Source organism: Mesocricetus auratus, unplaced genomic scaffold, assembly GCF_017639785.1.
Source record: "Mesocricetus auratus isolate SY011 unplaced genomic scaffold, BCM_Maur_2.0 Super-Scaffold_100009, whole genome shotgun sequence".
Classification (NCBI taxonomy): domain Eukaryota; kingdom Metazoa; phylum Chordata; class Mammalia; order Rodentia; family Cricetidae; genus Mesocricetus; species Mesocricetus auratus.
In genome coordinates, this window is record NW_024429193.1 from 67,388,343 (window position 1) to 67,415,796 (window position 27,454).

Consider the following 27,454-nt stretch of genomic DNA (forward strand, 5'->3'; position numbering starts at 1 on the left):
AGAAAAATTGGAGGGCTGGAGAGATGTCTCAGTGGTCCAGAGAGTCTGGCGCCCCCTTCTGACCCGTGCAGGCAGCAGACGTGCATTGCTGCACAGACATTCGTGCAAGTAAACACCCCACACATTTAAGGGGGGAAAAGGCTGGGTGTGGTGTCGAATGCCTTTAATCCCTGTGAAAGGGCTGGCCCTGCCAAAGCAAGCAGGACACACGCAGGAGATCAGTGCAAGAGGGCTACTGGGGAGGGGAGAGCAGAAGAGTGAAGGGCAGTGTTGGAGTGGGGACATGAGAGAGGAAGACGAGACCAAGAGAGAAAAGAGACAAGGAGGAGAGAGAGGCTAGAGAGACGAGAGACACGGGAAGAGGCAAAAAGAGCAAGCTGTACCTGGAGGGCACGTTTAAAGGGTGCGCATGTCACCTGGAGGGCACATTTAAAGGGTGCGCATGTCACCTGGAGGGCACGTTTAAAGGGTGCGCGTGTCACACAGCTGATGGTGATGACAACTGCTTTGGTGGCAGAGGCAGGCTGCTGTTGCTGCAGCATCAGAAACTAACACCCAGCACTCGGGAGGCAGAGGCAGGTGGACCTCTATGAGTTCAAGGCCAGCCTGGTCTACAGAGAGAGTTCCAGGCCAGCCAAGGTTGCATAATGGCACCCTGTCTCAAACAACAAAAAGGTGGAAAGTTTAAGTCATAACTCAGATTTGGTGGGCAGCATTGTCTTTCTCATCTCTTCGATGTCCGGGCCCCTGGTCTAACGGTAGAAAACTCTTAAGATCTTGAAGCTACCAGATGTGGTTGTTCAGCCGAGAAAAAGATGGCTAAGAAGTAATCGGAAAGGACTAGAAAGATTGCTCAGTGGTTGGAGCCTGAACCGCTCCACAGAGGACCTGAGTTCAGTTCCCAGTAGACACATCTGGGAGCTCACAACTGCTTGACAACTCTAGCCCCGAGGGCCGGACACTTATGGCCTCCTCAGTAGCTCACCTGCGCTTTCTTATACACAGACACATGCGTGACTAAATGACAAATGAAAATTTTACTTTTATTCTGAGACAGGCTCTCTCTGTGTTCTGGAACTTGCTATGTAGACCAGATTGACTTCAAACTCCAAGAGAGCTGCCTGCTTCTACCTTGAGTGCTGGGATTAAAGGCATGTGCCATCACTCCTAGCTAAAAATAATAAAGTCTTTGAAAAGAAAGAAGAGGGCTGGCCGGGCGATAGTGGCGCACGCCTTTAATCCCAGCACTCGGGAGGCAGAGGCAGGCGGATCTCTGTGAGTTCGAGGCCAGCTTGGACTACCAAGTGAGTTCCAGGATAGCCTCCAAAGCCACAAAGAAACCCTGTCTCGAAAAACTAAAAAAAAAAAAAAAAAAAGAAAGAAAGAAAGAAAGAAAGAAAGAAAGAAAGAAAGAAGAGGGCTGGGGCTGGAGAGACGGCTCAGGGGTTTAGAACACTGATTGGGCTTCCAGAGGTCCTGAGTTCAATTCCCAGTGAACCACATGGTGGCTCCAAACCATCTGTAATGAGATCTGCTGCCCTCTTCTGGCATGCAGACATATAGGGAGGCAGGATGTTGTATTTATAATAAATAAATCTTTTAAAAAAAGGAGGCGGAGAAGAAGAAGAAGAAGAAGAAGAAGAAGAAGAAGAAGAAGAAGAAGAAGAAGAAGAAGAAGAAGAAGAAGAAGAAGAAGAAGAAGAAGCTTGGAAGGCTGTCATGGGGGCAGGTCCTCCTCACTGATAGAAGCCAAAAGTCTTAGTCTTGCCGGGCGTTGGTGGTGCACGCCTTTAATCCCAGCACTCGGGAGGCAGAGGCAGGCGGATTTCTGTGAGTTCGAGGCCAGGCTGGACCAACAGCCTCCAAAACAATACAGAGAAACCCTGTCTCATAAAAACAACAACAACAAAAAAAGTCTTAGTCTTTTTTTTTTTTTTGGTTTTTTTGAGACAGGGTTTCTCTGTGGCTTTGGAGGCTGTCCTGGAACTCGTTCGGTAGTCCAGGCTGGTCTCGAACTCACAGAGATCCGCCTGCCTCTGCCTCCCGAGTGCTGGGATTAAAGGCGTTCGCCACCAACGCCCGGCAAAAGTCTTAGTCTTAATCTGAGTTGTTGGTGGACGCCTGTTTGTATGGTGTACACAGGTGAAAACAACACCAGGTGAACACCTCAGTTGTGTGCTCTGTATGTGAACTGGAACTCTGTCTGCAGGCATAGGAGGAGGGAGGCTGGGGAGACTGGAGAGGAAGAAGTAAATTTCCGCCCAAGAGATTAAGGATCTTCCTCTTCAGAAATTAATTTTTATAATCTTATTATTTCACATGTGCGGGTGTTTGCCTGCATGTGAGTTGCACATCATATGTGTGCACTGATGCCTACAGCGGCCAGAAGAGGGCATCAGATCCCCTGGGACTGGAGTTACAGCTGTGAGCTGCCATGTGGGTGCTGGGAATAGAACCCAGGTCGTCTGGAGGAACAGCCAGCGCTCTTAATCTCTCCAGCCCTCTCTCTGACCCTGTAGCTCAGGCTGGTCTCAAACTCATGGCAATCCTTCTGCCTCAGCATTTCAAGTGCTGGCATTAGAGATGTGAACCACCACACTTGGCCTCTTCAGAGTTTTAATTTTTTATTGTTGTTATTGTGTGCGAGGAAGTGCAGGTTGAATTTGGGGGTGGAAGTCAGAGGACAGTTTTGGGGGTTGGTTTTTATGTTTCCACTGATTGAATTCAGGTTGTCAGGTTTGTGTGGCAACTGCTTTTACCTTCTGAGCATCTCACCAGTCCTCCTGGAAACGTGAACGAACATTGTCCACCTGTGCTGCGTGACCCGATGACCTCAGCTTTAGAGAGGTTCCCAGGGAGCTCTAGACATGGCTCAGTGGCTAAGAGCACTTGTTGCTCTTGCAAAGGACCCAGGTTCCACTCTCAGCACCCAAGTTACAGCTCACAGCCACCTTTAACTTCCATTCCAGGATATCTGATGCCCTCTTCTGGGCATTTGGGAACTACAGGTGTACAGACATGCACCACCATATATCCCAAAGCAACTCATACATCTAAAATAATAAAATAAGAATACTAGAGAGTTTCTACAGTTCCTCCTTGCTAAGAGTCACATGCCCGTTCCCAGGGACATAAAATTTGCATGAGATGTATACCTCTATAAGAACAACCCTAGCTGCCCTGCCTTTCCTCCAAGGACGAGGTGGTTCCCTAGCCTCACATACACTCTCTTTATAACCCTGGACTTTGAGGTATTGAGGGTGCCCAGCGTCAACCTTACTCTATACTCTTCTCTTTGGGCGTCAGTTTCTGCTCAGAGCCAATCACCTACCCAGGCCTTTTTCCGGTGGTTTGTGCCAGCCTGTCCTGCATCCCACGTCCCCAGCTGTTGACATTTCCATGCCATTACCAAGGGATGAACAAAAGGGCCCTGTTCTCCAACAATAGGGGAAAAGACAGCGACAATGGGAAATTGTGTCTCCAGTGGGGTGGGGACAGAAAAGAAAAGGACAGACAGACAGACAGAAAGGGTCAGGGTCCTGAAGCAGCCGGGTATCCTGAGAGCCTGATTCCCACCTTGACAGCAAATTTCAAAAGGCCACATGTAGCCTGGCACGGAGGGCACAGGTGAGGGCTTTGGGGGAGGGAGGGACGATCTGGTTGTTGGATGAGGTCCATATGGAAATACAGAACTGGATTCACACTTAGGGTTCGACCCCACCCTGCCTGGTCCAACACCCTTGGATTTGCAGTTGGTCTGTCCCACCCCTGCCTGGTCTAAGACCAGGAGAGCAGCAGGGCCTGCTCTCTGCTCTCTTCTAGGTGACCCTCTGGGTAGCTAGCTTTACTCTGTCCTCCTTCATCCCAATCCCGTGTCTTGCCCTGGCCCCAGGACATCAAGTGCCACCGATCCAGTCACCAGTAGCTTAGTGTGGACTGGGAACAGGTCTCAGCACCCTGGCTTCTTTGAGCACAGGCAACAAGCTTTCCTAGGAGAGTGTCCAAGGAGCCAGGGCATAATCAGGGGCCCAAGCCCTGAGGCCCAGGAGCCCTACCAGCACCTTCATTGGAACTTCTTCCTTCAGCAGAACAGGAAGCTGCTGAGCACGGCTCCCTTTGTCTCTGAGGTCATCTTTCCAGGTAGGCAATGGGTTGCTGACCACTGTGTTGGTTTCTTTCTGCAAGGGGTATAGGAGTGGTCTGTGTGTGCTTCTCTTAAATACAGAACTTTGGGTCGGTGGCTAATAGCTCAGTCCAGTCAGGTCTGAAATCAAACCCTGAAAATCCTCCCTCACAGCTCTGTGATGTGCCTGTGGTGTTTATTACTGCCTCCCTGAATCTCCAGAGGGTTAACGCACAGTATACAGTAAAGTGCCCAGGTCAGATTGCACTTTAAATATGCCAATGGTAGCTTATTCTGGATCACTCTTGGTCCATCGTTTTACAACACTTTGTTGTATTTTTATTATTATTTAAAACATTTTATTTATTTATTTATTTATTTATGTATACAATCTTCTACCTTCATGGCAGCAGAGGGCACCAGATGTCATTCAAGGTGGTTGTGAGCCACCATGTGGTTGCTGGGAATTGAACTCAGGACCTCTGGAAGAACAGTCAGTGCTCTTAACCTCTGAGCCATCTCTCCAGCCCGCATTTCTATTATTTTGTGTTCAGGTGCGGTATGTTTGTGCCATGGTGTGCAAACGGAGTCAGAGGACAACTTGTGGGAGCCAGTTCTCTCCTTTAAACATAGGGTTCTTAGGAATTGAACTCAGGTCATCATGCTGGGTGATAGTCATCTTACACACTGAGCCATCTCCCCAAAATAAAGACCCGTCTTTTTTACCAGGTTATCCTTTTTTTTTCCGAGGCAAGGTTTCTCTGTGGCTTTGGAGGCTGTCCTGGAACTCGCTTGGTAGTCCAGGCTGATCTCGAACTCACAGAGATCCGCCTGCCTCTGCCTCCCGAGTGCTGGGATTAAAGGTGTGCGCCACCAACGCCCGGCACTACCAGGTTATCCTTTATGGAATCCTGTCCCACACATTTTTTTTTGAGAAAGGGTCTCTCTAATTAGCCCTGGTTGTTCTAGACCTCTCCATGTAGACCAGGCTGGCCTCAGACTCACAGAGATCCATCTGCCTCTGCCTCCTGAGAGCTGGGATTAAAGGTGTGCAACTATGCACTTCATTTTTATTATTGGAAAGTTTTTTGTCTTTTAATTATTCGTGTGTATGTATGTGGTAGGGTGGGTGTGTACTCATGAAAGTAGGTGCCCTTAGAGTCCAGAAGAGGGCGCCAAATCCCCTGGAACTGGAGTTACAGACAGTTGTCAGCTGCATGGCATCAGTGCTGGGAACCAAACTTAGGCATCTTCAGCCCCTATCGGAAAGTTTGTCTTTGTGTGTGGGGGGGGTCGAAATAAGGTTTCTCTGTGTAGTCCTGGCCATCTTGGATCTCGCTCTGTAGACCAGGTTGGCCTCTGTCTCCCTAGTGCAAGGTGCGCACCGCCACCTGGTGAAAAGATTTTTTGTTTTCTTATTTATTTATTTATTTATTTATTTATTTATTTATTTATTTATTATGTATACAGTGTTCTGCCTGCATGTATGCTTGCACACCAGAAGAGCGTCAGATCTCATTACAGATGGTTGTGAGACACCATGTGGGTGCTGGGAATTGAACTCAGGACCTCTGGAAGGAGCAGCCATCTTAATTTAACTAACCTGTTTCTCCAGCTACAAACTGGCCTTTGGATACTCTTTGAGGACCTCCTTCGCCCTATCTGAGTGCTCCCGTCCCTCCTCCCCTTGAGTGCTGATGCTAGGTCCTAACAATGCACACACAGAGCTTTACAAATCCATGGTTAGTTCACCTAATTCTTGCAACTGACCAAAATATGCAACAGAAAGACTGATTTTGGCTCGCAGTTTTTTCCCTTTAATTCTGTCTGGTGTGTCTGCCCATGAGGTGGTGTTGCCCATGTTCAGGGTGGGCCTGGTCCTCGGTTGATCCTCTCTGGCTATATGTCCTCACAGCCATGCCCAGAGGTTTGCCTCAAAGTCTACTAAGCAATTCTAAGTCCACTCAGGCTGACACTGGGGACCCCCGACCACAGGTAGAATACTACTTAGTGATAATCAAGACACCAAGCCTGAGGTTAAGCTACTTGGGTAAGGTTATGCAGTTTGCATATGGAAGGGTTCAATTTGTGAGATGAATAAAAAGAAGTCAAGGGGTCATCAGTCGGGGGGGAGAGAGAGAGAGAGAGAGAGAGAGAGAGAGAGAGAGAGAGAGAGAGAGAGAGAGAGAGAGAGAGAATCCACAGCTGACAGACAGCTGCACTCGGAACTGTTTTCATAACTTTTCAGAGGTATGCACTGTAACGTCTAGAAAACCCTGGAGACACAGCCTAACCGTGCATGAGCACTGCTTCCCAATGCAGCTGGTTTAGTCGATGGTAAGGGTTAGGGAAGAAGTTTCTTGTCTGGTCCAGTAGACTTCATCCTCCACAGTGAGACAGACTGGAGAATGAGGGGAGATTGTCCAGAGGGAAGGCCCGGTTTTGATGTCTCTTAAGTCCGTTGTGTCTGGACTCCAGTGCAGAGTCAGGCTGGGGGCAGGGGAAACATTGGCAGCACAGGGGAGGCTGGAGCCTTGGAAACTGTGTGAAAAGGGTTCGATTTTTATCAGCAGCATCAGAGACAGCCACTCTTTCAAGCAGGAGAAGTCATATTTACTTTGGCCCTGGGGTAGCAAGTGATGCTGTCAAATGAATACAGAGATCCAAATCCCAATGGCGGGCTTGGGAAGCAGCTGGGATGAGGGACGCCCCCACCCCCGGAGATACTAAGACGGGGCTTGCTGGCTGGGATAAGCTGCTATCAGCCCTTTGGCTCCCAGCTGGACAATCTTCCTCTCTGCCTCCCCCCCATTTTTCCTTCAGTACTAAGGAGTGTCCACCATCTGTGCCCTGCGCACAGCGCTTGCTGACACCATCATGCCAAGTCGGATCCCTCTCCCTGCAGCCTGCTGCTTCCTTCTCCCCTGCGCATTCACCATCTTTCACGAAGCCCTGGGGAACCCGGGTAAGACCCTAGCCCAGCCCCCAACCAGGACGCTGCGGGAGGGGATCACGGGATGGAGGGCTAACAAGAGTAGCTTTGAAAGTACCTAGGGAGTGAGAACCAGAGCGGAGAGGGGAGGGTGGTGCCGGTGAGCCCGAGGAAAGCCTCCGGGGACTAGGTCTGAGTGGGCACTTGGGGCAGGGAGGATAAGAGGCCTGCCACTGTGGCCCCTCTGCTCAGCCCCCCATCCGGGTCCCCACTACCTCCTGCCCCCCATCCACGAGGTCATTCACTCTCATCGTGGGGCCACGGCCACACTGCCATGCGTCCTGGGCACCTCGCCTCCCAGCTACAAGGTACGCTGGAGCAAAGTGGAGCCGGGGGAGCTCCGGGAAACGCCAATCCTCATCACCAATGGACTACACGCCCGGGGCTATGGGCCTCTGGGAGGGCGCGCCAGCATGCGGAAGGGGCATCGACTGGATGCCTCCCTGGTCATCAAGAACGTGCGCCTGGAGGACGAGGGCCGGTACCGCTGCGAGCTCATCAATGGCATCGAGGATGAGAGCGTGGCACTGACCCTGCGCCTGGAGGGTGAGCTATTTTGTTGCAGCACTGCTGTTTCCTAGCTGCGACCGGCCACCTCGCCTCTGCTGGTCTCCCCTGCCGGCGCTCCCCTCCGTACCCAGATGCCCTGCCCTGCCCAAGCTCTCCTGCCCCCAGGTGTGGTGTTTCCGTACCAACCCAGCCGGGGCCGCTACCAGTTCAATTACTTCGAGGCGAAGCAGGCGTGCGAGGAGCAGGACGGACGCCTGGCCACTTATGGCCAACTGTACCAGGGTGAGCGCCAGACCCCGACTGGCGGCCCCGGAGAGCTTGCGGGGAAGCTCGAGTCTGGCTTGCGCCGGTGACTCCCATCCTCCCTGCCCTCTTCTCCGCCAGCGTGGACCGAGGGCCTGGACTGGTGCAACGCTGGGTGGCTGCTCGAGGGCTCGGTGCGCTACCCTGTGCTCAACGCGCGCGCCCCGTGTGGCGGTCACGGGCGGCCAGGCATCCGCAGCTACGGGCCTCGCGACCGCAGCCGGGACCGCTACGACGCCTTCTGCTTCACCTCGGCGCTGGCAGGTGAGCCAGCTACGCGCAGGCGGTGCCTGGCCTGGGGACCCATCCTGGAGGGAAGGGCGGGGACGGGCCTGGGCCCGGAGGAAGGACTTGGCCGGGCCGAATGAAATGATCCCAGAAGTGGTACCACCAGGAACAGGACCTCTAGACCAGGCGGAGGCTGGTCAGCGGCCGGTGTCGTGGGCGGGGACTGGGGGAGGACGGGGGAGGGACTCGGGCGGGCCCAGAGCCACAAGCGCCGCAGGGAGAAAGGATGTGAGCCGGGTCTGATGTCAGGGCGAGCGCAGCCCAGACCACGCTCCTCTGGACTCCGGCAAGCACCGTCCGGCCAGGGTTCTCCCGCTGTCATTTCCGGAGCTTCGCTGTCGCGTCCCGCTCCCAGGCCGGCTGCCTGGGGCTGTCTGTCACCCGCTCACGTTCCCAGGCCAGGTGTTCTTCGTGCCCGGGCGGCTGACGCTGTCTGAAGCTCATGCTGCTTGCCGGAGGCGCGGAGCTGTGGTAGCCAAGGTCGGGCACCTCTACGCCGCCTGGAAGTTCTCGGGGCTGGATCGGTGCGACGGAGGCTGGCTGGCGGACGGCAGCGTTCGCTTCCCCATCACGACACCGCGGCCGCGCTGCGGGGGTCTCCCTGACCCCGGGGTGCGCAGCTTCGGCTTCCCCCGGCCCCAGCGGGCGGCCTACGGGACCTATTGCTACACCGAGAAGTAGCCGCGCACTGCCCTGCCGCGCGCGACAGAGTGGCGGGTCCCCTCTCGACACACAAGGGTCGAGCCCCACACCTGCCTTCCCAGCCCAGCGCGGCGCTCGGGGATCCGGGCAGAGGGGCGTCCCAGGGATTAATTGACCAATAAAACAACATGGCACCTTCTCCGTTCGATAAGCTGCAGGGCTTGGAGGCTTGGAGGGCGTGTGTGAGAGGGTCTGGCCCTGGACCCAAAGTACCTACAGCAAGCCTACAATCTAGAGGAGAGGTTTTATTGCCTCTGTGGCCCAGAAAGATAAAGGGTTTGTGATGAGAGGGCATCGAGAGCTAGGACAGCAGAGAGGGAAGCTCGCAGACCGGGCCATCCTCTCTAAAGAACCCAGTCAGGAAAGCTCGCAGACCGGGCCATCCTCTCTAAAGAACCCAGTCAGGAAAGCTCGCAGACCGGGCCATCCTCTCTAAAGAACCCAGTCACCGAGGGTTTCTCATTCGAATTTGCCAGAAGCACTCCAAACTTCGAGAACTGCTTAGGCCCTTCAGAACAAATATGTAGTGGGTCTAAACACATTTTTAGATGTACTTAGAAGCGTTTCCAAGATCTGCTTTAATTAATTAAGTTTAAAGCAAGGTCTCTCAATTTAGCCCTGACTGCCCAGGCTAGCCTTGAATTCACACAGATCAGTCGACCTCTGCCTCCTGAGTGCTGGAATCACACCCAGCTAAAGTCTACAATTAAAGATAATGGGTTGGTGGGAGGGCACGGGAGGAGGGGAGGGAAGCGGGGAGGGACCTGGAATTGACATGTTAAGCAGCCTTGTTTCTAATTTAAATTTAAAAATAAATATATATGATAGTAAAGTAGTAAAGTCCGGGTCGTTAGCTCAGCAGTTAAGAGAACTTGGTGCTCTCTCAAAGGGCCAGAAGCCACAGCCATCTGTAACCCCAGTTCCAGAAATCCAACACCCTCTTCCGACCTACCTCCTGGGGCGCCAGACAGGCACATGGTGCACAGACATACTATAATAAATCCACTGACAAAGAGACAGTCAACCATGCGGGTTAAGACAATTAAAAGTAAGTGGGTCCTCTATTTCTGGCCTGTGATCAAGAGCCGCATGTGCCTCTACTCATGTCTGTGATCAAGAGCCGCATGTGCCTCTACTCATGTCTGTGATCAAGAGCCGCATGTGCCTCTACTCATGTCTGTTGGTGTGGGAGCTCAGGGTACAACATTTTTAAAGCTACAAACTACATCAATGTGAAGTGAGAGTAAGAGGAACATTTGGTTTGGGCAGAACGTGGTCGTTATTCCATGCTGTTTTACTTACACCCTCTTCACTTATTGTAAGCACTAATTTTGGGGAAAACCTCTGGACCACGGTCAGAGTCACGGAAATCTCCGGTGTGTAGCCAGGAGAGAGGCGATTGCTGGAGGTGGTAGGATGAGGGAGTAAGGGCATTAGAAGACACAAAACGTAGTCAGGACAAGGTGGTCCCACCTTAGTCACTTCATTCATCTACTGAGGTCACCTTCAGATCCTTGGGTTTCATGAAGGAGCAGGTGCTGGGTAACAACCAGGGAGTTAGGCTGGGCCTGATCAGTAGACCTAGGAGGACAAAGACACGCAGACCCATGGGGCCAGTGAGTAAGGTAGTCGGTCATGGTGGTTTCCAACGAAACCAGCTATGGACCCAGGGGGTTATTGGTGCCTTTTATTTATTATTTGTTATGTATAGTTATTTGGATGTATAGTCAGGCATACCTATTATTTTTAGGTACAGCAGAGGTAATAAAATTTTGTCATAGAGTCTGATCCTGGGGAGCTGCCTGGGTTAGCCCTGTAGGAAGCACTATGGAAATGCTGCTGTGGGTTCAGAGGGAGAGGGGGGCATCATAATCCCTGAGGGATAAATCTTGAACAACCTTTGTTGGGTCCTGACCAAGGAACTTTCAGTTGCCCCAAGATTTGTTGAAATTCAGCCCCTTCCCCTTGACTGCCATCACCTAACTCAGTCACCCCTTGTCACAGGCATCCTGACAGCCAGGGCAAAGCAGTTTCTAAAGCTAAGCAGCCTTGTCTGGGCAAACAGTTCCAGGAAATAGAGACTGCAGAATGACAGGTAGCCCCCTGCAGCTGCATTTAACTTCCCCATTTCTCAACCCCCCCACATAAGCTCCAAGTGTTCTCTCCCCTCTTTAAAGGCACCCCTTTCCCTCAAGAGGATGTCTGTCCACTGCTGTTTGAAACAAAGTCTCTTCTACCGATGTCAGCCTGCTCCCTTACTGCCTCTGTCTCTGTCTCTTGTCTCTGTCTAGTTTTTTGAGACAGAATTTCCTTTTGTAATAGTCCTGGCTGCCCTGGAACTCCCTCTGTAGGTCAGGCTGGCCTTGAACTCACAGAGATCTGTCTGCCTCAGAAATGTAACAATACCTGTTCCCAAAAGCCACTATTGAATTGGCTTTACTTGGGAAGGCCCCCTGGCTTCTGGGTTTCTAACAGCAGCAGGCTGGAGAACTAACTGGTCCCTATTGTCGTCTCTGGAAAGTGTTTTCCTCCTCAAGCAGTGTTGTTTTCTTTGCCCAGTTATGATGAGTTCAGATAACACCTATAACTTCATGCTTACATGAGTGTCCACAGTGGCCCCGCTGTGCTGACTGGGCCAGTCTTATGATTGAATCAGTTGAAACGCGCTGGGGACTTCTAACAAAATCAAGTAGCTGTCTGTTAACTGAGATGATAATTGAAAGCCAGGGTAGGAGGCATGGCCAGTCAAACCAGCATGCAAGCCCCATACCAGTCAGGTGGCAAGCTTGGGTACAAACTTCCTCTGTCCACAGTACCTCAGATGTCAGCGTGGGAGACACTGAGAGCAGAGTAGTTGGTTGTCTCTCTGTTGGTGGAGACTTTATAACCATCTGTCCAAGATCATCTGCTGGGTGAGGCATGAAGAGTAATTCATTTCCGCTATAGATAAGGAGGAAGGTTTCCAGGTCTGGGCTATACAGCCAGAGACAAGAACAGCGGACTTCCAAAGAGTATAATTTTCTTGCCGGGCGTTGGTGGCCCACGCCTTTAATCCCAGCACTCGGGAGGCAGAGGCAGGCGGATCTCTGTGAGTTCGAGACCAGCCTGGACTACCAAGCGAGTTCCAGGACAGCCTCCAAAGCCACAGAGAAACCCTGTCTCGAAAAACCAAAAAAAAAAAAAATTCTTATATCCTTCTCCTGTAATGAGGCCAGCATGCAATTTACTCTGATGGGATCTGTGTCCCATCCAAGGAAAAGGGTATTACTTGGGTCTAGGGATGTCCTGCCATGCAAACGTATTGTAATTTAACCCATTTTATTTGAACATTTAATTGTTTTCATAGTCAATTTTTAAAATATACCTGATTTTAAATATTATTTTATATTGAATAAACTTTAAGTTTACTTTAAACTGTTTTAAGTTACATGTTTTAGGTTTAACTGACAACATATACAGAAGACTATATAGTGGGAATGTAAACTGGTCTCTCCCTCCATGCTTCTCTCTGTAAATGAATTACATTTATACTTAGCTGCACTATAAACACAATTTGGGGCACATTAAAAATATGTGTAACCCTGGCTGTCCTGGAATTCGTTCTGCAGACCCGACTGTCCTTGAATTCAGATCCACCTGCTTCTGCCTCCCAAATGCTAGGATTAAAGGCATATGACACCATGCCTGGATTCATTATCTTTTATTTTTTAACTACCTTTAACAGTTTACAATAAGTTAGTTACCTTCATAAGGTTAGAATTTTATAATTTTGTCCCTAAGATTTTTGAGCCTTAAAAACATTCGGGGCTGGAGAGAAGGCTCAGAGGTTAAGAGCACTGGCTGTTGTTCCAGAAGTCCTGAGTTCTGTTCCCAGCAACCACATGGTGGCTCACAACCATCTGTACTGAAATCTGGTGCCCTTTTCTGGGCTGCAGCCATATATGGGCTTAACAAGAAACCTGGCACTAGGGAAATCTCCAGGAATCTACAAGGATGACCACAACTAGAATCTAAGCAAGGGAGCTGGAGAGATGGCTCAGTGGTTAAGAGCACTGACTGCTCTTCCAAAGGTTCTGAGTTCAATTCCCAGCAACCACATGGTGGCTCACAACCACCTAGAACGAGCTCTGATGCCCTCTGCTGGCATACAGGCAGAAGATTGTATACATAATAAATAAATAAAATATTAAAAAAAAGAATCTAAGCAAGGGAGCACACCTTTAGTCCCAGCACTCCAGGAGGCAGAGCGTACCAGTAATGTTCGACCCACATTTTTCAAAGACTGATTATATGAAGTATTTGATGACCTGGAGTCAAAGATGGAAGATTCTGGAAAACAACTTCTTCAGTCTGTTCTCCATCTGATGGAAAATGGAACTCTAGTATTAACTACAAATTCTGATAATCTTCTAAAACTATATGCAGCTGACCAGGGAAAATAGCTTGAATCCCTTGACCTTGCTGATGAGAAAAAGGTGCTCGCCTTGCCATGCTGGTCGAGCTGTGTATGTATTGTGCAGGTCCTGGAGTGGGCTCAGGAGAAGCTGAAGCTACGTGTGTAACACATCAATGGGGTCTATACCAATCCTAGTGGCATTGTCCTCCACCCATCTGGATATCAGAACGTGCTCAGGAACACTGAAGTTATGAGAGAGATTGAGAAACTCTATGAAAACAAGTCTTTCTTTTCTTGGGTTGTGGCTGGATGGTGGACAACACCACTTTCCAGGCCCTGTTCCTAGAGGCTGTCAAGCATAAATCTGACCTAGAACATTTCATGCTGGTTCAGAGAGGAGATGTAGATGAGTTCAAGAAGCTTCGAGAAAACATGCTGGACAAGGGGATCAAGGTCATCTATGGAAATGACTCTGCTGTTCTTCCAGAATATTTCAAGCGGCTAGCATATGAGATATCCACAAGGGGCAGATCAGGAATGGCAAGAGAAGGCCAGCTAAATGGTTCATCTGCAGCGCACGGGGAAATAGGAGGCTGTAGTACATGATCAAGCTGGAGAAATCACCATAGACCACGCTGTGGGGCCTTCCTGTGGATGTGGATGTTTTACAAGAACCCAGCACAGCTCCAGGAAGCACCAGTACCCACAAGTTGAAGCTTGGGGTAGAATAGGGGTGGCAGTGTGGCACCTTCCCTTCATGCTGGCTGTTTCTTGATACTCTGCTGCCTGGTCCAACTCAGTACCTGATGACACCAGGACCCAGTGCAGCCCTTACCTACCCCAAGGCTGGACATGCTTATCCACACAGCAGAGCAATGTGATGGCTCCTGGCTATGGCTGCAGCTCTGCAGGCCTTGGGGAGCGAGAAGTCATGGGTCAGTGTGGGCTCTTGTTGTAGTTTTGTACTCTACTTGGTTTTTTTCAATTGAGCTTATGGCTTTTTTAAAACATGACTTGAAGCTCTAGTTTTCTAGATCATTTACAGTGTACAGTATTTTACATAACTGAGCTGTATTAAAAGCTTGTTCATGGGGCTGGAGAGATGGGTCAGAGGTTAAGAGCACTGGCTGCTGTTCCAGAGGTCCTGAGTTCAGTTCCCAGCAACCAAATGGCGGCTCACAGCCATCTACAATTAAATCTGGTGCCCTCTTCTGGCATATAGGCAGAACACTGTATACACTGCATATGTAATAAATAAATCTTAAAAAAAAAGAATCTAAGCAATACTGGAGAGGCTATCTTAAATGCCTTTCCCCTATAATGAACTTGATGACTACATTAAATGCCATCCTAGAACCTTCATCCAGTAGCTGATAGAAGCAGATGCAGACACCCACAGCTAAACACTGAGCCAAATTCCTGGAATCCAGTTGTAGAGAGGGAGGAGTGATGAGCAAAGGGGTCAAGACCTTCCTGGGGAAACCCACAGAAACAGCTGACCTGAGCCAGTGGGAGCTGGGAAACCTGCATAAGACTGAAGTAGGCCCCCTGGACCTGGGTGTCAGTTGGGGGGCATAGGCAGTCTATGGAGCTGCTGGCCGTGGAACCAGTATTTATCCCTAGTCCACAAATGGGCTTTGGGAGCCCATTCCCTATGGAGGGTTCTCTCTCAGCCTAGATACCCAGGGGAGGGCCTAGGTCCTGCCCCAAACGATGTGACAGACTTTGACGATCCCCCATGGGAGGCCTCACCCTCCCTGAGGAGTGCATGGGGGTGGGATGGAGAGATGGTGGGGGGAACTGGAGGAAGGGAGGATGGGAGGGAGAGGGAACTGGGATTGGTAGGTAAAATAAGATTGTTTTTAATTTAAATAAAAATTAATTTAGAAAATAACCCTAAGGATTTATAAATCTCTTTTTGCTTTGCTGCTGTTGTTGCTGTTGTGTTTTCTGAGACAGAGTGTCTCTATGTCACCGCTGTCCTAGAACTCATTCTGTAGGCCATGCTGGCCTCAAAACTCACAGAGATACGTTGTGGAGTGATCTTTTTGTACACTGTGACAATGTGTTGCTCTCATTGGTTTAATAAAGAGATACATGGCCGGCCGGGCGTTGGTGGCACACGCCTTTAATCCCAGCACTTGGGAGGCAGAGGCAGGCGGATCACTGTGAGTTCGAGGCCAGCCTGGTCTACCGAGCGAGTTCCAGGACAGCCTCCAAAGCCACAGGGAAACCCTGTCTTGAAAAACCAAAAAAAAAAAAAAAAAAAAAAAAAAGAGAGAGAGAGAGAGATACATGGCCGATAGCTAGGCAGGAAGAGGTTGGGCAGGCCTTTCGGACAGGAAGAGAGCACAGGGAGGAGCAGGATGAGCATGTGGTGCTGAGGGAAGGTGCTGAGTCACCTGGTAAACACAGATAAGAAACATGGGTTAATCAAAGCTGTAAGAGCCGGTTAGCAACAAGCCTAAGCTATTGGCTGGGCATCTATAATTAACAATAATTCTCTGCGTGGTTGTTTGGGAACTGACAGGCCGGATAGAAAATTCTACCATAAGAGATCTTCCCAGCTGCTGGGCCTAAAGGCAAGTGCCACCACTGATCAGCTATCCAAAATATTTTTAAACCTTTTTATAAAAAACAAAACTGTCACCAAGCAGTGATGGCACACACCTTAATCCCAGCTCTCAGGAGGCAGAGGTAGGTGGATTTCTGTAAGTTCTAGGCCAGCCTGGTCTACAAAGGGAGTTCCAGGACAGCCAGAGTTACACAGAGAAATCCCGTCTCAACCCACCCCTTTGGGGTGTGGACAGTATTGTGGGCTCACACCTACACACACCCCCAAATAAAAGGAAGAAAAAAAGGTAAACAGAAAAATTGGGCTGGAATGATGACTTAGAAGTTAAGAGCACTGGCTGTTCTTCTAGAGGATCCAGGTTCAATTCCCAGAATCCACATGGCAGCTCACAACTCTGCTTCTACTTCCAGGGAATCAGGTACCTTCATACCAATGCACATAAAATAAAGTTAAATAAATTATTTAAAAACAAAAACAAAACTGCCAAGCCCAGCATGGTAGTACATGCATTTAATCCCAGCACTGGGGAGGCAGAGGCAGGGGGATCTCTGAATTTGGGGCCAGCCTTTGCCCCAAACTGAGGGACATTCAATGTGGGGGCTGGAGGGTACCTAGGAGAAAGATGAGAACAGGAGACACAAAGAATGGACGCCAAGACAGGAGTCTGATCAAGGCGACATCTTCATTCATCACAAAGGGATTTATATAGGAGAAGTGAGGAAGGGAAGGGGGGAGGGTGTACTTGCAGCTGCAGGGGCAAGAGACCAGTGGGAGAGGTGGTCTGCTGTGTTGCCTGGCTACCTAATCTTCAGGGCAAGAGGTCAGGGGTAGGAACTCCTATGTTGCTTGGTAACCTGACAGCAGGGTCCGATCCTATCTATTACAATATACTACTGCTCAGGTCTGTCTTCTGAGGATGTTTAGTTTTCCAATTAAGCTAATCTTTACCTGACAGGTAAACCACAGGCCTATTCTTGGAATTTGCTTTATGTCAGAAGAGGTGGCAGGGTGGTCTTAGTGTCACATCTTCTCTATGAGTACGTGATACAGCCTAGCTGACTGATGGCTGGAGGCCCCTGACAAGCCTTGTCTACAAAGCAAGTTCCAGGATAGCTAGGACTATACAGAAAACCCTGTCTCAAAAAAGAAACACATACATACCATGCCTCATTACTGTTCTATTGCTGTGAAAAGATACAACAATCTGTTGGCTTTACGGACGCTGTAACGATACGCGGCACACAATTACTGAAAATAAGGCTAAGTATTTTATATAGAAAATTACTCACAAGATACCAAACCCCGAGAAGCCCAGCAGATCTCAGCTAGCGACTGGACCGGAAGCCGAACTCCAGGAAAAAAGAGCGAGACTTCCTGTGCGCTGTCTTTTATGCCTTCCCCCGTAACGCCCCTAGCCATGCCCAAAAGTGGGCTTGGCTAGTGACGTAGTTCCGCCTACGTACGTATACGTCTTTACGTCCAGCCGTATACGTCTTTAGTCCTGCCTAAAGTGGGTGTGGTTAGCGGTGTGGTAAACCGCCCTTTTATTACCTCATCTGTATGCGCCTCTAGTAAGTCACATGTTTAATGGCGACATAGACTTCCTCCTACAATTCCCCTTTTAGTCTAAAAAAGGACAACTAACTTGTGTCCATGAACAAAATGTATCAAACATCTATTCTATCTAAACCTAAACTTATCTTAAAGAAACACCCAAATATGAACACCTCCTTCCAATCCCAACTCTAAAATAATTGAAAACTAACACTAACAGGTGTAATCTTATAATATCAATAGTAGGGAGAGGGGCGTGGAATTCTCAAAACTACTTCCTGCTGAGATGGGACGATGATAATCTCATGGGGACCTGTGAAAAGAAAATGTTAGTATAACAAAATCTGAGTAGATCAGACAGTCTCAGTATGGCAGGAGCTGCTTGATTGAAGTTCCTGACTGAGGTTCTAGTGTTGATTGAAGCTCTTATCTTGAAGCTCTGGTCAGATTGTAGAAGATGTGCTATTTCTGTTCCTTGGTCTGGAGTTGTGTCGAGTGATGTAGTTTCAAGCCAGTTTCAGGATAGTGCTTGTCAGGTGGAGTCAATGATGTGGGGCAATTCAGATGCCTCCAGTCGAATCAGGTGAAGTCAAGGAAGTGGATCCTCATTCTCTTTCGGAAGCAGTTGAAGATTGCTGTCAGGAAATCCCTTGTTCTCTGGAAAACTCAAACATTACTGTTAACAAAGAAATATTTTAACTTTCATATGTAAGCATACAGAAGAGGTGACAATAGGGAAGATGGAAAACCTGGAGGAAATTAGACTGTTCAGAAAAAGAAATCCATAGATAACAGTCCCTCATTTTATTTCTTCTGTCTTATATCAATGGCTCTTTGATATAATACAGAAATTCTGAATTGTATTTAAATAATATGCTTGGGTTTAGAGTAGGAGAGCCAATCCAACTCCAAAGCCAGCTTCAGTTAACTGAATGGGAACTGAGGTATGTGAAGAAATAAAGATAAAAGGGTACTATGAAAAACAATATAAAGAGATTTAGACTTTGATACCACACAGTGTGTGTTTGATGGTCCTCAGGGTAGCTATTCCTTCTTCTACAGGAATCCATATGTCCAGTATTCTTTGCTGAGTTTACCTGTGAGGACAAAAACAAAGCACTTCTCTTTCCTTTTAGGAGGTCACTTTACCCATTGTGGACTATGAATTTGTAGATGGGCTGTTATCTTCCTCCTCCTGAGATGTTTTCTGTTCTGATCGAATTTTAATTAATTTTGATGGAACCCAAACCTTTTCTTCTCCTGTGGAAACAAACGCATAACCCCTTCCCCAACGTAACACATATCCTGGTTTCCAGACTGAGGTCATAACATCCTTAAAATACACCGGTTGGTTCAGTTCAGAAGTCTTCTCTGTAGTCCAGTGTCTTTCTGCTGCAGTTTGTCCTTTTTCATCAGCATTAAGAAAATTCAACGTTAGTAAAGCATTGTGTAACCTGTGTCTAGGTGTCTTTGTTTTCCCTGGCTGTTTATGAAGCATCTCCTTTAAGGTTCGGTTAGACCTTTCAATTATTGCTTGTCCTGTGGGATTGTAAGGTATACCAGTTACATGTTTTATATTATAATATTTGAAGAATTGTTCCAATTTACTGGAGACATATGCTGGACCATTGTCAGTTTTTATTGTTTTAGGTATACCCATAACAGCCATTACCTCTAAGAGGTGTGTAATAACAGAGTCAGCTTTTTCAGAGCTGAGGGCAGTAGCCCATTGGAAGCCTGAGTACGTGTCTATAGTATGGTGTACATATTTCAAACTGCCAAATTCTGGGAAGTGAAATACATCCATTTGCAAAAGTTCATTTCTGTGAACACCTTTAGGATTACAACCTGCTGGTAATGGAGTTTGAGTGTACAATGAGCAACTGGGACAATTTCTTACTATTTCTTTGGCTTGTTGCCAGGTGATAGAAAAATCCTTCTTTAAACCTTTGCTGTTAACATGGTGTTTCTTATGAAATTCTGAAGCTTCCAACACATTACCTACTAATAAACGATCAATTTCATCATTGCCTTGTGCCAGAGGACCTGGCAGACCTGTATGGGATCTGATGTGTGTTATATATATAGGATGAGTCCTGTTTCTGATGATTTCCTGCAATTGTAAAAACAATGAGGTTAATTCTGTATTATCAGGAACAAATTCTGCAGTCTCAATGTGCAGGACAACTCTTTCTGCATACTGAGAATCCGTGACTATATTGAGAGGCTCTGTAAAGTCTTTAAGTACCATGAGAATGGCATATAACTCTGCCTTTTGTACGGAGTTGTAAGGGCTTTGAACTACTTTACTTATATTTCCTGATTTATACCCTGCCTTACCTGATTTGTTTGCATCCGTGTAGAAGGTAAGAACTCCAGAAATAGGTGTTTGCCTCACGATACGTGGAAGAATCCAAATTGTTTTCTTTATGAATTTGATTCTCTCTGTTTTGGGATAGTTATTACTAATACTTCCCAAAAAGTCACTGCAAGCTATTTGCCAATACTCATTATCCTTCCATAAGGAGGAAATTTCCTCATTCGTTAATGGTACAATAATTTCAGCTGGGTCTTTCCCAGTCAGTTGACGAAGCCTTAATTTACCTTTTAATATCAAATCAGATATCTTTTCTATATATGTTTTCAATTTTTATTTTGTTTATGTGGCAGAAATACCCATTCTAGAATGATGTCGTCCCTCTGCATTAATATTCCTGAGGGTATTCTCTAGATGGTAAAATAACCAGAATACAGTCCAGATTTGGATCCACACGGTCCACATGTGCTTCTAATATTCTCTTTTCTACCCATTCTAATTCTTTTTCAGCCTCAGCTGATAGTACTCATGGGCTGTTTAGGTCTTTATCTCCTTTTAAAGCCATTTTCAGGTGTTTTAAATCATGCCCTTCTACACCAATAATCGTCTGTAATTGAGAGATTTCTCCTAATAGTTTTTGAAGATCATTAAGAGTCCGATAGCGATCTCTTCTGATCTGTACTTTCTGTGGTCTAATTTTCTGAGCATCTATTTTATAACCTAAATAGTTAATAGAATCTCCTCTTTGTATTTTTTCTGGGGCAATTTGTAATCCCCAGCGAGGCAAAATTTCCTTTACTGCCTCAAACATCTTTTCCAAAGTATCCTTATTTGAATCAGACAATAATATGTCATCCATATAATGATATATTAACGAATGTGGAAATTTTTACGAATTATTTCTAGAGGTTTATTCACAAAATATTGACACAAAGTTGGACTGTTTAACATACCTTGAGGTAGTACCTTCCACTGGAATCTCTGTACCGGACGGGAATTATTATAGGTAGGTACTGTGAAGGCAAACTTTTCTCTGTCGTTTTCTTGTAACGGTATGGTGAAGAAACAATCTTTTAAGTCTATAACTATAATTGGCCAATCCTTAGGAATTAGAGAAGGTAACGGCATCCCAGGTTGTAGAGACCCCATAGGCTGAATTACCTTGTTGATGGCTCTAAGATCAGTAACCATTCTCCACTTACCAGACTTCTTCTTGACAACAAAAACAGGCGAATTCCACGCACTAGTTGATTCCTCAATGTGTCCAGCATCTAGCTGTTCCTGAACTAACTTCTCCAAAGCCTCTAACTTCTCAGATGTCATAGGCCATTGACCCACCCAGACGGGTTCATCTGTCAGCCATTTTAATGGTAGAGCTTTTGGTTGCTCTGTAGGTTTGGCACTAGCATCTTGCTTCTGCACAGCCTGTACGTTTGGCATCTGTTTTCTGTACTGTCTTACTATATTCTTACTACCACTAAGAGCTTGTCTATAATTCCTAGCTGATACAGGAGGAATTTTAATCTGCGTATTCCATTGCTGGAGTAGATCACGACCCCAGAGGTTTATAGCAATATCTGCAACATATGGCTTTAACCTTCCTCTCTGTCCTTCTGGCCCAATAAAGTCAATCCATCTAACGCTCTGTTTAACTTCAGATAGGGTTCCGATCCCTAAGAATTGAACATTAACCTCTTTTAAAGCCCAGTTTTGTGGCCAGGACTGCTGATTAAGGATAGTGACGTCACTTCCGGTGTCCAGTAATCCGTAAATCACCCTATTATTTACCTTAACCGGAAGTTTGGGTCTATGATATTGTATAGAAGTTTGCCAAAATATATGTTTTGTATCTCCTCCTGATGTAATTGATTCATCCTCTGGAGCTAATGTATTATCCAGTGCCGTATTATTTACAATGGGCAGTGGATCTTCTAATTGTCCTGGGAGAGGCTGTCCTCCACTGTCACTGGGAATGACCGGATAATCTTCCTCTTCGGGGCTCCATGGAGCCCCGGAAGCCATTTCCCTGCTGTAAAGATCTACCTTGTCTGTCTATTGTGGAAAAGCATTCATCAGTCCAATGGCGCCCCTTCCCACACCTCCTGCATAGACCAGGAGGCTTAGGCCTTCTGTTTGATACATTCCTGGTAAAAGCATTATTTCTAGGAATGCGTTGTCTACAGTTCCTACTAAGATGTCCTATTCTACCACAGTTAAAGCATTTTGCATCTTTACGCCTATTTAAATTCTTTGAGATTGCCTTCCCTACCCATGCCTCTATATCATCACAGGTAGGGTATTTGGCATCCTGGTGCCTCCTCAAACCTGTAGAAATAGCTTCACCTACCCAAGCTCCTGTATCCTGACTTTTACATTCCAGGTTCGCTGTATGCAGAACCCATTCCTCCAATGGCGCTGATCTTATTTTTAATGGCCAAATTACCTGCCTGCATTGAGGATTCGCGTTCTCATACGCCAAAGATTCTATAAGAAGACGCCTGGATTCTGGGTTCGCTACCTGTACCTCTACTGCTCTGGATAATCTCTCTAAAAATTCAGTGAACCTTTCCCTTGGGCCCTGTAATACCTTGGTGTAGGGTTGCATTATCTCTCCTGTTTCACAAACCTTATCCAAGGCATTTAACGCAGCTGTACGGCACAAAGACAACATGTGCTCATCATATGCAGATTGAACCTGCGTGTCAGCGTAAGGACCCTCCCCAAGAATCTTGTCTTGGGGTACTTCATGACCCTTCTGCAATTCCTGAATCTCAATTGCTTTTGCTTCTTGCCTCCATAAAGCTCTCCATTGAATTTGGCAAGAATTTTCGAGTACTGCAGAGGCTAATTGGGCCCAGTCTTTTGGGGTTACTTTATTTACAGTAGCCCATGAGGTCAGGAGCTCTCTGACAAAGGGAGAATGAAGACCATACATGACAATGGCCTCCTTAATATTTTTTAGATCCTTCATCTGTATAGGCTCCCAGTGATAAGCAATGGGACCATTTGATGGTTTTTTCGTTGCTGGTTTTTCTGATACAGATACTGGAAAAACCATAGGGGAACGCATAGCAACCTTAGGGAAATCATTCCAGCATTTGAGAAGCTTTGGGAAACTCCTGTCCTGACCTGTTGCCTGTATTTCTGATTCTGAAGTATCAGATTGAGCGTCTTCTAAATCCTGCAGTCTATTCATCATTGTTTCTCTGAGCTCTTGAAGTTCTTGGGACAAATGATTTTCTAAGGATGTCATGGAATCTTTCATTTTTTTACATTCATCATTTACATGTGATTCCAAATTTCTAATATTCTCATCCTTAGCAAGTACCTCAATAGCATGTAAACTGCCTTCAACAAATGATATTCTATCAGTTAGTTTACCATTGCTCTCAGACATGGAACAATTCTTTTCTGCTAGCATTTCAATTTTATGTTCCAGTCTTTGTAATTTGCTAGTGAAATCATCAAACATGGAACCGTGTTTGTCGTTAAATGTTTCCACATTATGTTCCAATTTTTCAATTCTATCTATGGAACACATTTTTCCTGAAAATAATTCAATTTTGTGTTCCGTCTCTTTAAACCTGTTCGTCAGACCTACATTATCATTTTTAATATCCTGAATATTTTCTACCAACCCTTTCTTACTCTCCAGCAATGAATTTTGCATTTCCTGAATCCTTTGTATTAAGATTTCAAAACTATCCTGCGATGACTGCATGACCTGTATAAGTTTATTCCTATTTTTGAGCCATTTCATTAACAAAATTATATTGATTATGAAGCTAATAATCACCATCGTGGGTAGGAAGCACCTTTCAGGTAGGTCCTCAACCCTTTCTAAAATCCCATCCATACAAAAAACAAGAAAATTCTTAACATCCTGCATCATAGTGTTAGCTGTTGACATTGTATAAAGCAGTTATGTTTGTTACCAATGGAGTAATTCAGGCCAAAATCAACAGGCTGCCAGCGAAAGAGCACGTGGCCGGAGTCAGCTGGCCGCCAGTAAAACAGCACGTGGCCGCGAGAGAAACCTTGGAATTCCGCCTAACCTTACCGGCAGGTAGAAGGTGCTGGTTCCTGGCGGCAGGAATCGTGCCTTGCCGAGCGAAGTGGTGAGGAACTTAGCGAAAGGAGAGTCCACGTGTGCCTGGTCAGGCCGAGAGAAGCCCTGGGTCCCGATTCCAATCCCGCTCCGACACCAAATTGTTGGCTTTACGGACGCTGTAACGATACGCGGCACACAATTACTGAAAATAAGGCTAAGTATTTTATATAGAAAATTACTCACAAGATACCAAACCCCGAGAAGCCCAGCAGATCTCAGCTAGCGACTGGACCGGAAGCCGAACTCCAGGAAAAAAGAGCGAGACTTCCTGTGCGCTGTCTTTTATGCCTTCCCTCGTAACGCCCTAGCCATGCCCAAAAGTGGGCTTGGCTAGTGACGTAGTTCCGCCTACGTACGTATACGTCTTTACGTCCAGCCGTATACGTCTTTAGTCCTGCCTAAAGTGGGTGTGGTTAGCGGTGTGGTAAACCGCCCTTTTATTACCTCATCTGTATGCGCCTCTAGTAAGTCACATGTTTAATGGCGACATAGACTTCCTCCTACAACAATCAAGACAGCTTAAAAGCTTATAAAAGAAAGCATTTAATTGGGAGCTTGCTTACAGTTTCAGAGGGTAAGTCCATGATCATCATGGCAGGAAGAGTAGCAGCAGGCATGGTTGAGAGCTCACATCCAATCCACAAGTTGCAAGCAGAGAGAGAGAGGGAGGGAGAGAGGGAGAGAGAGAGAGGGAGGGGGAGGGAGGGAGAAGAGGGGAGGGAGGGAGGGAGAGAGGGAGAGAGGGAGAGAGGAGAAGGAGAGGGACAGGGAGAGAGAGAGAGAGAAAGAGGGAGGGAGGGAGGGAGGGAGAGAGGGAGGGAGGGAGGGAGAGAGGGAGAGAGAGGGAGAAGAGGGAAGGGAGGGAGGGAGAGAGAGAGAGGGAGAGAGGGAGAGAGGAGAAGGAGAGGGACAGGGAGAGAGAGAGAGAGAGAGAGAGAGAGAGAGAGAGAGAGAGAGAGAGAGAGAGAGGGCCTGGCATGGGCTTTGGAAACATCAAAGTCCACCCCCAGTGACACACCCTCCTCCAACCAGGCCGCACCTCCTCATCCTTCCTAAATTGTTTAGCAACTAGGAACAGAGCATTCAGACATATGAGTCAACAGGGCCATTCTCATTCAAACCTCCACAGTAACCTATGCTTTACATTCTTTTTGCTTGTTTGTTTGTTTTTGAGACAGGGTTTCTCTGTATTGTTTTGGGGGCTGTCCTGAAACTCACTCTGAGGTCAGGCTCACCTTGAACTCACCGAGATCCACCTGCCTCTGCCTCCCAAGTGCTGGGACCAAAGGTGTGGGCCACCAATGCCTGGCTTGTAAAGGGAAGCCTTTTCCTTGAGAGAAGCCTTCCCGCCAGCCTGGTTCCAGAGCCGCATCAGTCCCAAATAAACACACAGGAGGCTATATTAATTATGAAGCTGTTGGCCTTGCTTGTTTCTTACTGGCTAGCTCTGACTTAAGTAATTACCCCATAATTGTTAATCTAAGTATTTCTCTTACTGGAGAATAGTTCTGGGCTTCCTACCCCATGGCGTTACATCTTGACTCCCCATGTTTCTCCTTCCCAGAGTCCTCCTGGACTCCTAGTCCCACCTATCTTGGTTCCCTATTGGCCAGCAGTGCTTTATTGACAAATGCACAGGACTTCCCCCCCAACACTGGCTTATGCTTTACATTCTTTTTTTGTTTTGTTTTGTTTTGTTTTGCGAGACAGGGTTTCTCTGTATTGTTTTGGAGCCTGTCCTGGAACTCGCTCTGTAGACCAGGCTGGCCTCGAACTCACAGAGATCCTCCTGCCTCTGCCTCCCAAGTGCTGGGATTAAAGGCTTGTGCCACCAATGCCCGGCATGCTTTACATTTTTAAGCATGTTTTTACATTTATCTACTGTTTATTTCTACTTTATTTCCCTAACCAAGAGTTGAATCTAAGTTTTATACATGGTATGCTATAGCAAATTAAAATTACCTGTATACAGACTTTTAATTAACTAATTTAATTTTTGCTACAAGTTTTAAAATGATGTTCTCTCTATTCAGATTTTTTTCAGCTTTTAACCCCTGCTCCCTTGGGATCTTGAGAGGAAGAAAGTTTACATTTCAGCAAAAGCTTCAAAGCTATTGATGACCTTAGATTGGGGGAATGCTGTAAGAATGCTGTGAATATGTTTTAGTCCCATTGGTTAATAAAAATAGCTGATTTTGCCTATGGCAAGGCAGGATAGAGCAGGGCGGGAAATCCAAGCAGAGACACAGGAGCAGAAGGGCGGAGTCTGGACAGATGCCAGCAAGCTGCTGGAGCAACGAGATGTTCTAGAGAACAGGTAACACCACGAAGCCACGTGGCAAAATGTAGATGAATAGAAATGGGTTAATTTAAGTTGTAAGAGCTAGTTAGTAGTAAGCCTGAGCAATAGGCCAAGTGGTTTGTAATTAATACTGAGCCTCTGAGTAATTATTTTAAAAGTGGCTTCAGGACCAGGCAGGAGAGAAAAGCCTCCATTTTCAGGGGGCCATTTCTGTAAATAAGAAGAAGCACTGAGAGATCTATTGTAATTATATTTAGCTATTTCAACCTTGTATAGAAACTTCATTTTTAAAAATATCATGAGATATAACAATAACAAATAAATTCACCATTTGTTGTAAAAAAGTTTTCACTAAGGTGAGTATAAGGTAATGCCTATTTTTATTAGGACCTTTGTCCAGTATATGTAATAGCTTACCCATTGCTGCATAAGCAGACTCTCTGAGACTGTCAGTATAATCCCAGGAAGAGGTCAGCATCGCTCTCGTATAGGCCACGTTGGGCTGCAGATCTCTCCCTGAAACGTGAGGCACCTTCTCCAGTCGGGTTCCGGTTGCCAGTGAAAGTAGGTTTCACTTAGTTCTTCCTCATTGGATCAACAACAGGAAAGAGACAAAGCAGTATAGAGACATCAGTAACAAAATATTCTTCTGGACAGAACTTGCTGCTTGCTTTCAGTCACTCATGCAATTGGCTGGCCATTCATCCCGACTAACCCTGAAAACAGATCTGTCATAAGAGATAGAAGCAGAACGCATTTAATCCCAGCACTCGGGAGACAGAGGCAGGTGAATCTCTGTGAGTTCGAGGCCCGCTTAGTCTACAGAGCTAGTTCTAGGACACCCAGGGCTACACAGAGAAACTCCGGAGAGAGGAGGGACGGAGAAAGAGGAAGAGGGAGGGAAGAGGGGAGGGGTGAGAGGGAGGAAGGGAAGGAGAGGGGGAGAGAGGATATCAGGAAGTCAGGTCCTCTGCTATTGGTGTCCCCACTTGGCATAGGAGGATGAGAAAGCCTCCATGTCAAAGGTTTTCTCCCCAACCCTAAGAATGCTCCTCAGAGGGATCACACTCTCTTGCCAGAGGAGACCCAAGAGGTCTGACCTCTTATGCAAAAGGCTCCTCAAAGGGTTTAGCCTTCTTAATCCTAAGGAGACCCCTGAGAGTCCTGTTCCTCTGGTCCCCAAGAAGGCTCTTCAAGAGTCCTGGCTCTCTGAACCAGAACTGAATTCAGTGTACAGACTTCTAGAAGTGTCAGAAACACTCAGTCCATCATGATGTCTGG

General features: G+C 47.1%; 1 protein-coding gene and 1 pseudogene across 7 annotated transcripts; both read left to right on the plus strand.

The window, feature by feature from the left end:
* Window positions 1-3,476: 3,476 nt before the first annotated feature.
* Hapln2 (hyaluronan and proteoglycan link protein 2) lies at window positions 3,477-9,057 on the plus strand. 7 transcript variants are annotated; one of them, XM_040752514.1, is made up of 8 exons: window positions 3,477-3,627; window positions 4,089-4,140; window positions 6,372-6,460; window positions 6,947-7,088; window positions 7,308-7,661; window positions 7,791-7,907; window positions 8,010-8,192; window positions 8,614-9,057. In XM_040752514.1, the coding sequence occupies exons 4-8, from the start codon at window positions 7,001-7,003 to the stop codon at window positions 8,895-8,897; spliced, it is 1,026 nt and encodes a 341-aa protein (XP_040608448.1). In that variant the 5' UTR covers window positions 3,477-3,627; window positions 4,089-4,140; window positions 6,372-6,460; window positions 6,947-7,000; the 3' UTR covers window positions 8,898-9,057. The 7 variants fall into 7 exon arrangements, with proteins under 7 accessions (XP_040608448.1, XP_040608445.1, XP_040608450.1 ...); XM_040752516.1 differs by having other exon boundaries at window positions 3,490-3,627; window positions 4,086-4,140; XM_040752511.1 differs by lacking the exon at window positions 6,372-6,460.
* A 1,468-nt stretch (window positions 9,058-10,525) lies between these two features.
* Window positions 10,526-14,404, plus strand: LOC121142154 (annotated as a pseudogene).
* Window positions 14,405-27,454: the final 13,050 nt, after the last annotated feature.